The 12,294-nt window shown below is 35.2% G+C and overlaps 1 protein-coding gene across 1 annotated transcript in view; it reads left to right on the plus strand.

Annotated features, from left to right (window-relative positions):
* LOC137407823 (uncharacterized) overlaps nt 1-12,294 on the plus strand; it is a 101,566-nt gene that overhangs the window by 79,352 nt on the left and 9,920 nt on the right. The window contains exons 9-13 of the mRNA XM_068094203.1: nt 2,470-2,713; nt 5,267-5,380; nt 7,098-7,303; nt 8,539-8,867; nt 10,334-10,471. Coding sequence (XP_067950304.1) covers nt 2,470-2,713; nt 5,267-5,380; nt 7,098-7,303; nt 8,539-8,867; nt 10,334-10,471 — 1,031 coding nt within the window. The remainder of the gene's footprint in view (nt 1-2,469; nt 2,714-5,266; nt 5,381-7,097; nt 7,304-8,538; nt 8,868-10,333; nt 10,472-12,294) is intronic.

The following is a 12,294-nucleotide window of genomic DNA, read 5'->3' on the forward strand; positions in this document are numbered from 1 at the left end:
TTCAAGTTAGTGCAGTTTATTGGTTTACTTTTGGTTGTGGGAGGTAGTGTGACAATAATAGATGTAGGTACATTTCTCATTTAGACATAACTCTTCCCATTAATTTTAAAATGATCTTCAAGATGCCCACATAAAGACAGCTTTCGAATCTATCACAAGAATAATATTTGAGAACTACATCTACTGTATATATGTAAATCTCAACATTTGTTACCCGGACAAAGCCGGGCATTCATCTAGTTTGCCTATAATAGGAGAGATCACCACCTGCTCATTGCTCATTTGAACTAAATAATTTTTACAGTTTAAGCAGCAGACATTCTGTGAACACAATACAAAAAACTGTCTACTTGTTTCTTACTTTATTTGTATAGCAAAAGAGAAGACAACTCTTAATCTGGTTTTTAGAAATTATAATGACAATGAAGTGACATGCTTGTAAGTTTTTGATGAAAATGTTACCAAAATTATCAAATAGGAATTTAAAAACTTTTCACGAATTTTCTAAAAGCAATTGTACTGTTTGTAATTAACCATTGGCAGAGACGTACTCCTTTAGTATCTTTTATATTTTGTTGATGTATGAAGTTATTTTTTATTATGTGCGTGCGCTCTTCTTGTATTGCTTTATTTCTATTATTTTACGGATTTGGTAAAAAGTTGCATTCAGTAAGACTACCTATTCTTGCAGACGCATATACCTGTCGGTGAATGTCAAGGTCAGAGAAGTAACATAGTTATCGTTACAATAATTAAAGGCTTGCAGAAAGCACGCATTTATGTGTCATTTGTTAGAGATATAAGTTTTTGCTGAATAATTCTTTCTTGCTGACACTAACTACTAATCAGATAACTAGAATTTTGGTGATGAGTGTTTGGTTACATTTATTATGCCTCCCAGAGCCAGAGTTCTTTAAAATATCTAAACTCTGAAATAGCTATAGAAACTGTATATTGTTTTTAACTTTGTTTATTTTAAAAGTAATTAAAAATAGTATAACAATAATCAAAAATAATCTTTACTATAATAAGAGCTGTTTCCATCTGTCTGTTTATAGAAACACTTGAAAAATAGAAAAAAGATTTGCTCCATGTGAGGTTCAAACTCACGACATTTTGCATGGTGCACTGACCCTCCAATAGCTGCGCCAATCCACCACACTGGCATTCCAAAATAATTGTACATATAGTTAGTGCACCTGACAATCTCTCACGGAACACCAAACTGCCAGGGTACTAATGCGCATAAACATTTAATCCTTTGAAGGCTTTGTTATAAGTAAAATCTGATCCTTCTAAACTAGGGCCATATATTTATAGATCCCAGGCTTTAGTAAATATTCAATAAGTTAGTTAGTACAAATGCGGTGTGACACGCATGCTTGTTTTAGAGACCACCACTCACATGAACATGGTAAATACATGCATACTATTAAACCTTTACTTACACTCACCTCAACATCCAAATACACTAGCATTGACTTTAGCTGACATCTAAATTTACACTGTAAGTAATTTAAAATGCTCACGGGTTTCTCAAAGTAACAGGGTAAAAGTAAAAAGGCTAGTAAAAATTTAAAAGTCAGTGTTAAAAAAACATAATGTTAAAAAACATAAGTAATAAATAATATGCAAACTAATTTAGCTTAAATTTCTCTTAGTCTAAGGCAGAACAAAGGATCCCGTCACTTCTATCTCCAAACCTAAGCGTCACTGAGTCTAAACTGTTATTCTACAGTGACAATAAAAATGAATAGTTATTGTTGCGCACATAAAAATAATTCTTACTTTATTAGTTTATTTTTTTATATTTAAATTTTGTTTGCATTTATTTTTATGTATAATTCTATAATACCTCATGTTTTATTTATACCCCATGTGTAATTGCAATGGATATGAAGAAATCATTAAGGAGTTGTAATAGCCTCAGGAGCTATGAAACAAATTAAACCAACTATAATATATTCTAATAGGAATATTTGACTCAACATATGAAGGTTTTGAGATACAAAGCGGCTCTCCACATCACTTAACATCACACGTAGAGGTTTGACAGTGTATTATCTGATTGCACAGGTTGCCCAATTCTTAATCTTGAAATGCCACAATTTCTATAGAAACAGAAGTCATTACCATAGATTCAAAACCCAAAACACAATAGCTGAAGAACACTGTCTCTTGGACATTTAGTGATCGCTTTTTTATAGCAAGAGTGTTCTAACGCCTGTGTTTGACTACCCATTCAGGTGCTTTCTGTACTCACTATTATGGGTGGTCCTATGTGTCTATATCTTTGACATTTGCTTACAATTAGGAACCAAATGTTTAAGTTTATCATTTTACCTGATAATAAGACTTCTACAGACACTAATTGGGTCAAACAAATAAGTTGCCTAACTTGCTTGTGCCGTGAGTGGATTTCTATCAAACATGTTCCATAGTAAACCTTCATAAACATTTCATGAGCAGATGCAGGCCACCAGTTCAGTGACATTATTCATATCGATGTGAGTTTTGCCACATCTGAGTTGGCTTTCACTGACTCCTTCTACAAAGTATATATTACAGAGTCTCTAGACCAGACTCAAAGGCCTAGCTCTAAATATAAGGCTAGAAGAAGGGCGAGGGCAGAGAGAAATGCACGGCTAAAAGATTTAAGTCAACCATCTGGCATGGCTACTTATCAAATATGCGGTGCTAATGGTGGCCATATGTAAGTAAACCTCTTTACATTCTACCTCTAACTCCTTGGTATACAGTATCTAGAGTATCCATATGTATGGTCTACTCCTCTTTACATTCTACCTCTAACTCCTTAGTATACAGTATCTAGAGTATCCATATGTATGGTCTACTCCTCTTTACATTCTACCTCTAACTCCTTAGTATACAGTATCTAGAGTATCCATATATTTGGTCTACTTTGTTATGCTTACAATATACACTTTAAACACGCTGTTTTTACTGTATTTTCTTGTCCATGAACTGGCAAAAATCTAAAACGCTAAAAAAAGCATTTTAGAGATAGAGTAATTACAAGCTGGCACTTGAGATGAACTAACACCGAATTTTAGTAAATTTTATCAGAAAGTATCAATATTTTGTTGTCATTTGCATTTGTTTTCTGTTTGAGGTGATCTGACTGTTAACATGTTTCAATATTAAAATTTACAAAATCTTGATCACGGTTAAAATGCCTCAGACATAAAAAAAATCGCAAATGATAGAAAAATAGCAATACTTTCAAATAAAATATACTAAAATTTTGTGTGAGTTCATCTTTTTGTACCTTCTTAGTTTATATCAAGTTTGACGGGTATCAAACAGTTTGGGCAGCAAAATTTGAAGTTACGACCTTTTCACCTATGTTTCCAGCCACTCCATGAGTTCAGCACAATATGATAACAAAAGTTGGATCTGACCAAATAGTAATATTTTTATTTATTTATAGTGCATTATCTGCTAATCTATACATTTGGTTAATCATTGCTTGAAGTTACAGATGTTTTTTAACAATGTTAAAAAATGATAGTGTTGGGTTCAACAACCATTGTGAGTATTAGTAAATGGAATACAGTCTCCTCGCGTTATCAAATATAGATAAATTTGAGCACATTAGCTGTAAAGCTCTTAGAAATGTAGGCAAACTATAAAAAATTGCCTACATTTCTTGTCCTACGTTGTTTAATAATTAGCAAACTCTTTAGTTATAACTAGTGATTTCAAACTCAATAGAGTTGCATTTGACAGCGATAATACTTGTAGGGTTGGTATTGTTGGGCACACTAATTCTAGCGATAATACTTGTAGGGTTGGTATTGTTGGGCATACTAATTCTAGGGATAATACTTGTAGGGTTGGTACTGTTGGGCATACTAATTCTAGTGATAATACTTGTAGGGTTGGTATTGTTGGGCATACTAATTCTAGTGATAATACTTGTAGGGTTGGTACTGTTGGGCACACTAATTCTAGTGATAATACTTGTAGGGTTGGTATTGTTGGGCACACTAATTCTAGCGATAATACTTGTAGGGTTGGTATTGTTGGGCATACTAATTCTTGCGATAATACTTGTAGGGTTGGTATTGTTGGGCTTACTAATTCTAGCAATAATGCTTGTAGGGTTGGCATTGTTGGGCACACTAATTCTGAAACTGAGAAAAAATGTGTTGAGCGCCATTTTTGTGATCTCTTGACTTGGTCTTGTTGCTAGGGTTCTGGTTCTGCATTTCTTATTGAAGGAATAAATATTTAACATTCATTCTGCTGCTAGCCTATAATTTGTACTCCACTGTTTTCATGCATCAACGGCGACATTCAGTAGCCTGTGCAGTAATGATGTTTCACCTGATATGCAATCAATCTTAAAAGTAGAAAAAAAGTGAAAAAGTGAGATCCTTTCACATCTTCTTTGTTTTTACAGAGTTTTCAAAATTCTCTAGATAACACTCTATTCAAGCTTGAGATTATTAATGAGTTTCCATGCTTCAAATGGTTTCGGAGTTGTTTCCACTCGAATCATAGAAACGGTAAAATTTGAATACTTTCGACACCATTTTGCTTCGCTGAATTTGTGCTAAGGCACTCGCTGTGAGAGTACATCGACACTTCGCAAATCTTGGAAGGTCTATATAGTGCAACTTTGAATCGTCAACAGTGGACAACTCCTAACCCTGTCAAAGCATGAAAACGCAGTGAATGTTATACAGCCTTGAGTTAGTTTCCATCCATATTAGTATCTGAAATATCATAAGAAGGGGATTTCATAAGTCTATGCACAGTGATTTGATAATGCAAGCTTGTAGGACTGTACAGTTACATGTAGCCTTTTATTTGGCCACTATACATGTGTATAGTTGTGTCAAAACACCGGCGTCAAGTACAATGAGTGACCTTTTTACTGTAAATAAAGTATTTCTGTATATAGTTTTTTTAAATAATTTTCAAGCTAAACTATAAAGATACCATATTACCTTCAGCATTTTATATCAGCAGTTTTCAAACTGAAGCTCATTGCAATTTATCTTTTGATACAAAAATAAAAATGTAATCATGCGATATATATCTAGTATACATAATATTTCATTATATAGTGTAAACTCTCAGCAAAATATTAATTCACTTTTTAATAAAGCGTTTGCTTATTTTCTGATCTAGATTTTTCAATACTTGCTGAATTTTTTTAGAAGTGTTTTTCAGGAGTTTTTTAGCAATGCTACATCATACTCTTTGCTTCAGTAATGATTTCTAATGTATATTCCAGAGTGGATGCTCACCTCAGCTCTCTCGGTTGGAAGAAGATTGCGGACAAACACAATTATAACTGGAAGTTAAAATGGTTGGAAGTAAATAATCAAGTCAACTTTGGTGCTTTCAAGTAAGAATCCTCACATAGATGTAATTACAGTCTAACACCTGTATGACTTACCATGTTATACAGAAGGTAGCAGGACATTCAGAACAGATTCACATCTTAGAGCAATTACTTATCCAATATTATCTGTTATTATCAGCAACACTCAGCTGTAAGTGCTCCTCTATCAAAGCAATGTAATGCACTCTTCTCATAGCAATTTAATGCTCTCCTCTCAAAGCAATGTAATGCACTCTTCTCATAGCAATTTAATGCTCTCCTCTCATAGCAATTTAATGCTCTTTTCTTATAGTAATGTAATGCTTTCTTCTCATAGCAATGTAGTGCACTCATCACATAGCAATGTAGTGCACTCAGCTCATAGCAATGTAGTGCACTCATCTCATAGCAATGTAGTGCTCTTTTCTCATAGCAATGTAGTGCACTCATTTCATAGCAATATAGTGTTCTCTTCTCATGGCAATGTAGTGCTCTCTTCTCATAGCAATGTAGTGCACTCATCTCATAGCAATGTAGTGTACTCATCTCATAGCAATGTAGTGCACTCATCTCATAGCAATGTAGTACACTCATCTCATAGCAGTGTAGTGCTCTCTTCTCATAGTAATGTAGTGCTCTCTTCTCATAGCAATGTAGTGCTCTCTTCTCATAGTAATGTAGTGCTCTCTTCTCATAGTAATGTAGTGCTCTCTTCTCATACCAATGTAGTGCTCTCTTCTCCTAGCAATATCGTGTTCTCTTCTCATAGCAATGTAGTGCACTCATCTCATAGCAATGTAGTGTACTCATCTCATAGTAATGTAGTGCACTCATCTCATAGCAATGTAGTGCACTCATCTCACAGCAATGTAGTGCACTCATCTCATAGCAGTGTAGTGCTCTCTTATCATAGCATTGTAGTGCTCTCTTCTCATAGCAATCTAGTGTACTCTTCTCATAGTAATGTAGTGCTCTCTTCTCATAGCAATGTAGTGCTCTCTTCTCATAGTAATCTAGTGCTCTCTTCTCATAGCAATGTAGTGCACTCATCTCGTAGCAATGTAGTGTACTCATCTCATAGCAATGTAGTGCACTCATCTCATAGCAGTATAGTGTTCTCTTCTCATAGCAATGTAGTGTACTCTTCTCATAGTAATGTAGTGCACTCATCTCATAGCAATGTAGTGCTCTTTTCTCGTAGTAATCTAGTGCTCTCTTCTCATAGCAATGTAGTGCACTCATCTCGTAGCAATGTAGTGTACTCATCTCATAGCAATGTAGTGCACTCATCTCATAGCAGTATAGTGTTCTCTTCTCATAGCAATGTAGTGCTCTCTTCTCATAGCAATGTAGTGCACTCATCTCATAGCAAAGTAGTGCACTCATCTCATAGCAATGTAGTACACTCATCTCATAGCAATGTAGTGCTCTCTGCTCATAGTAATCTAGTGCTCTCTTCTCATAGCAATGTAGTGCTCTCTTCTAACAGCATTGTAGTGCTCTCTTTTTATAGCAATCCAGTGTACTCTTCTCATAGCAATGCAGTGCTATCTTCTAACAGCAATGTAGTGCTCTCTCGTCATTGCAATGGTGTGCTTTTTTTCTCATAGTAATGTAATGTTCTGTTCTCACACCATAATACAGTTTTTCAGCTTTTTGATAGTTCCAAAATTGAAGTTTAGGAGTTGTTAAAACCACCTACTTTAGCCTAGGTTCTTAATTTTCATTTATGAAATTACAGGGACGGCGAGCAGCTGGTAAATAGAATTCCCAATTGCAGCCTATTGACAAATAAGCTTGGGCTATTCAATAGCCTGAGTGAATACAGCAGGGTGCTGGCCGCTCTCAAGGGAGACAGGGTGAGGATTAAGATGACAGATTTTGTTCCAGAAACCTACAGAATAGACAATCTAAAGGATAGAGAAACCTTTCTAGAGATATACAAAGGTAATTGGCGCTCTTCGATCTGTCATTCTGTTTGCAATGTCAAGGATTGCTCTGGAGATTTCTGAATAATAAAGAGTTATTAAAGTTGTTATTACTTATTATTAACATTATTTTTATTATTTGTACTAGTGCCCTGGCAGTCTAGTGTGCCGGGAGATTTCATCAGGTGTATTAACTATGTATACAATTATTCAGGAAAGCCGATGTTGGTCGAGTGGCGTAGCTGGTAGAGTGCGAGTCTATCATGCAATAAAAACAGACAGCTGACTGTTACAACCTAAGACAGTAGCTTGAGAGTTCAAAATAAAAACATAGTTTCGGTAACTTTAAAAAAAGTAAGACTTTATAATGTAGGGACAAGATTTCCAAGTAATTGAGAATACTTTAAACATGTTCTAAACATGTCGCTATCTTGAAAGTTTTAATTTGAAAATAATTGACATTAAAGCTTTCAACCTATTATAAAATTATTTCAGTGTTTCCATAGATATTGAAATACAATGAAGTTAGGAGGTTTAAAAAACTTTTGTTAGGGCATTGCTATTACGTCCCCTTCTCGTCCTTAGAACCTAAGTTCCTATCACATTGAGCGCGTGTCTTGGACACCGATCTAGGAACTAGCTGCACTGTGGCTCTCAGTCCTTATAATACGCTCGTATGGCGCTAGTGGAATTGTCGGTCTATCAAACCTAATGTGGCAAGTTCGAATCTAGCTTATAGTAAATGATATTTTATCTGAAACTGTAACCATGGCTTAAACATGAACTTACACAAAATTCTAGTAGATTCTATCAGAAAGTATTTGTTTTTTTCTACCAATTGCGATTGTTTTTATGTTTGCCAGGATGCTTCAAGATTAAAATCGACAAAACTTGATAGCTTGATCAAGTTCTGCTTTTGCTTGATTTGAGCGTTTTAACCGCGGTTAAGTTTGGTCAGTACTACTCTTAAAACATCTTGGCAGTCAGATCACCTCAAACATCAAAAACAAGAGCAAATGATAGAAGAATACTGATACTTTCTGATCAAATTTACTGAAATTTTGTGTGAATTAATCATTAAAAGCGCAAGACACAGCAAACAAACAAACACGCTATTGGATTGATGCAGAGATTTTCCACTACAGGTTACGTTTCAATGAAGTGGAGCTAAACGGGGAGCATGTAGCCTGTTCACGAAGATAGTTTTTACTTTCTCCGGTTGGTATTTGAAAGATGATATTTTGTTGATTGCAGATGGCGAGATCTGGATATGCAAACCAACTGGATTGAACCAAGGTAAAGGCATTTTCCTTGTGCGCTCGCAAGAGCAAGTCGATAAGATGCTGAAAGATCGCGAAGAGAGGAAGCAGACGAGAAGAACGAAACCTCTTATGCCCCTCATTGTCCAACGCTACATAGCGAAGCCTCTGCTCCTTGAAAAGAAGAAGTTTGATATTCGGGCATACATGGTTATTCCCAGCACCATGCCGTACATCGTACTCTATCACAAGGGCTATGTGAGGGTCACCTGCGAAGAGTATAATCTTGATAGTCTGGAGTTGTCCGCTCATCTCACCAACCAGGTGAGAATTCATTATGAATGAAGTGTGATGGGGAATATCAGCATAGCCAGGCTAAAATCTATGATAGTATTTAGTGCAGCATCAGTTTCTAATGTCACACTGATTGAAATTCTTACTAATGAAAGATTAAAAATGGACAAAACTATAAAGCTTCTCCTCCGCAACAACAGCTTTACACTAAACCTATTTGTTTTCTATTCATAACAAATATATGCAGTCTATCAGACTCGTTTACTGCTATCATTATGTTTCTCCAGTTCTCTCCAAAACATTTTTAAAAGAGTGGGAAAAGATATTAACTCTATTTGATTTGTTTTTCCTATGAGTTCTCCAAGCTTTGAGCTTCAATATGATATTTAGTTCAAAAGGAGTTGTGCTATCCTAAGTACTTTCACTGTTGATGGAATGTTATTAACATAGTCTAGGATCAGGGGACCTGCCTCTATGTGCTAGATTATTCTTCAGTGTTAAAATCTATCACTCCGCTGTAAATAGGAAAGTTTTCATGTATTCCCTTGCTGAGTAAGACAAACTCTATACTTACACTATGGATGAGAAAGTAAGAGATTCTCTAGTATTGCTGATATTAAATAATTCATCAGCAAACTTTACATGAATAACCTGTGAAGCTGTGCTGCATGGTGTCCCACTCTTCTAGCGCTCATAACTGTTTTTAATCTTTACAGTATTTTGGGTCATTCTTTTAAAACTACCATTATTCATTATAGCAAACTAATACACTGGCAGTCTAGTGCGCTGTGAGAGATCACCGTGTGTAATAGTTATGTACACAATTATTCTGAAATGCAATGAGGTGGTAAAGTAATGCAAATGGTAGAGTGCCTTGCTGTTAAGCCGAGTGTGTGAGTTTAAATCTCACGTGATGCACTATTTTTTTATTAAAGTCCAACCGTGGCTTTGAAAAGACAAACAAACATCTATATGTCTCAAAGTTTATTATCTGTTCGAATGTCTGCCTGTCCAGGCTATAGCTATTAAAATCTTGGACTGAAGAATTCGTATCGCAGAAGATTTGATCCCGGAACCTCCAATCTCCCAGACAATATGCTAAACCATTGAGCTACGCAAGATCGCTGGGTTCATTGGGCGATATACGTCGCTATGTGGGTAAAAATATGCGTACCGCACTGTGTTGTGGCCCATTGTCATTTTATGCTTGCTCTCACGGCTCTTATTAGTAAGTTTAGCAATACTAGTTTACTCAAATTAGCCGCGCAATGCCGGGCATTCAGCTAGTGTAATAACAATTAAAATTAATAAATTCAATTATTAAAAAGTTTCAAAACAGTAAAATAATGTTAACCATTGATTTAAAATCAAAATCCAGCAAATAATACCTAAACAATGTATGATTTTCTGTTATTTATATAAGTGGCTGCAACTCCTTTGTATAATATATTTTATGCAGTCAATCATCTCTATGCTTGATATTTATATCTATGCAGTACGTGCAGAAACACTGCGAGCAGTACAAGGAGATGAAGGAGGACACAGTCTGGTCCATGGAAAAGTTCAATGAATATATGAACACTCTACAGGAAGAAAAAGGAATAGAAGCTGACTGGGTCCTCAACCACCTCGAGGTAAGCTGTGCTTGACAAAGAAACATTTGGTTTAATCTTGGTGAAAACCTATACAAATTTCATATAATGTAACAGATTAATTATGTACATGGAAATACTTTTTGACGAAACTATTGTTAGAGTATTAAAAATAGCATAAAATTATCATTACGGCAGCCGGCAATGTTAGAACTTTTTGTCTGCCTGCAGCTGAATCAAATTTATATTTTATTTTGGTTGGTGGCTTAACAAATAAATAGATTCCTTCTGTTATCTACCAATGCCGAGTACAAAAAATTGTGAATGCTTTCGTGTGGAATATAACAAGGTGACTTGAGCATGTATAAATACTTTGGCTCATCGAGATCGTTTTGAATACCAAAAGACTTTCCCAAACAGTAGAAAGCGCCTTTTTAGCAAGCCTCAGTCTCTTTGAACCATAAAATATGTAACAATTCCTAGATTCATGGCTATGGCTTCAAAACCATCAAAAAAATTTCCACTTTCAAACATTTACACTTGAAATAGTCAAACCAAAAATAATGTTACTGTCCTTACTGTATACATTATTTGGAGGCTGCTAGATATTCAAACTTTGAAATGAAGTCCAACCTCTGCCTACCAATTTGTCTTGTTTCACGACTTGCTTTGTATAGTGAAACTGGTGCATGAAATATACATGTGATCCGTAACTACTAACCTTTGTAAAGGTGACACGCTTTTAAATTACCATAAAACCTCTAATTAAATGCCACCTTTAGTTGAATGCCACCTCTATCTGAGCGCCACTATAGAAGAAAGGTTGAAAAATACAGCACCACCCTTTAATTGAACGCAACCTCCAGTTGGCCACCACTTTGACATTTTTTGATCTTTATGAACCCATACTAGCAAGAGATAAGTAGAAAAGTGTCCACAAAATTGTACTAATAATGACTCGGTTACATCATTAATGATCAACTCTTTCATGGTTGCTGTTCGCCTGGATGTCCGTTTTCCAACTCAGAGGCTTTTCGGCTTTTTCGTTAAAACTTTGAAAGCATAAAAATAATCAGTAACTGTATCAGGCTAATAGAAGTCCTTGTTTAACGTGGATGGATACTTCGATGTTTGTGAAAAACGGTTTACATTTACGATGATAAATGAGCGACTAGTGTTAGGCTAAAAGTTGTGTTTAGTGCCCATGGAGCTAAAAGTTCATCATTATTTGTACGAAATGCAAACGTATAAATGTTTTGCTCTGCTCAAAAAAATGCTTGTGCCCTAATATCGACTAGTTCAGCAGTGCAGAAGAAGATTTGAAATCAGAAGCCATTGTAGTAGGTATAAAACAGCCAGAAGATGTCGAAACTGGTTCAATCGAAAGCAACAATCAGAATGCAACTGACCGATAAAACGATGCAAATATTTTTGTTTCAAAAATGTTAACTTTTGTTTCCGCATGTATTATAAGTATGGTTGGTTTATGTCACTTGTTTTTGAATATATGTGTATTTGCAGCGTTTGATGGATTATTATTATATAACTTAAAAATTTTCAGATTTATAGCATATTATTCGATAGCATCCTTGCATTTATTTTAACTCGGCTTACAATGGATCGACTCTCATAACTCCTCTTTTATTGCACATAAAAAACCAGTTTTGGCTGCAAACTGTAGCAAACATATCAATGAGTGCGATGAGCTTTTATGCAACATTGTTAAACATAGATATAAAATAACATAAGTTTTCAAATTTAGAATGAAATAAAACATTGAAAGCTCCAACAAATTGCAAAGTAAGGCACAGGCTATAATATCATCGCAGGTTAATTGCAAGTAATAGATATCAATTAGTAGAGAT

The sequence above is a fragment of the Watersipora subatra genome, chromosome 11 (genome assembly GCF_963576615.1).
Source record: "Watersipora subatra chromosome 11, tzWatSuba1.1, whole genome shotgun sequence".
Lineage (NCBI taxonomy): Eukaryota > Metazoa > Bryozoa > Gymnolaemata > Cheilostomatida > Watersiporidae > Watersipora > Watersipora subatra.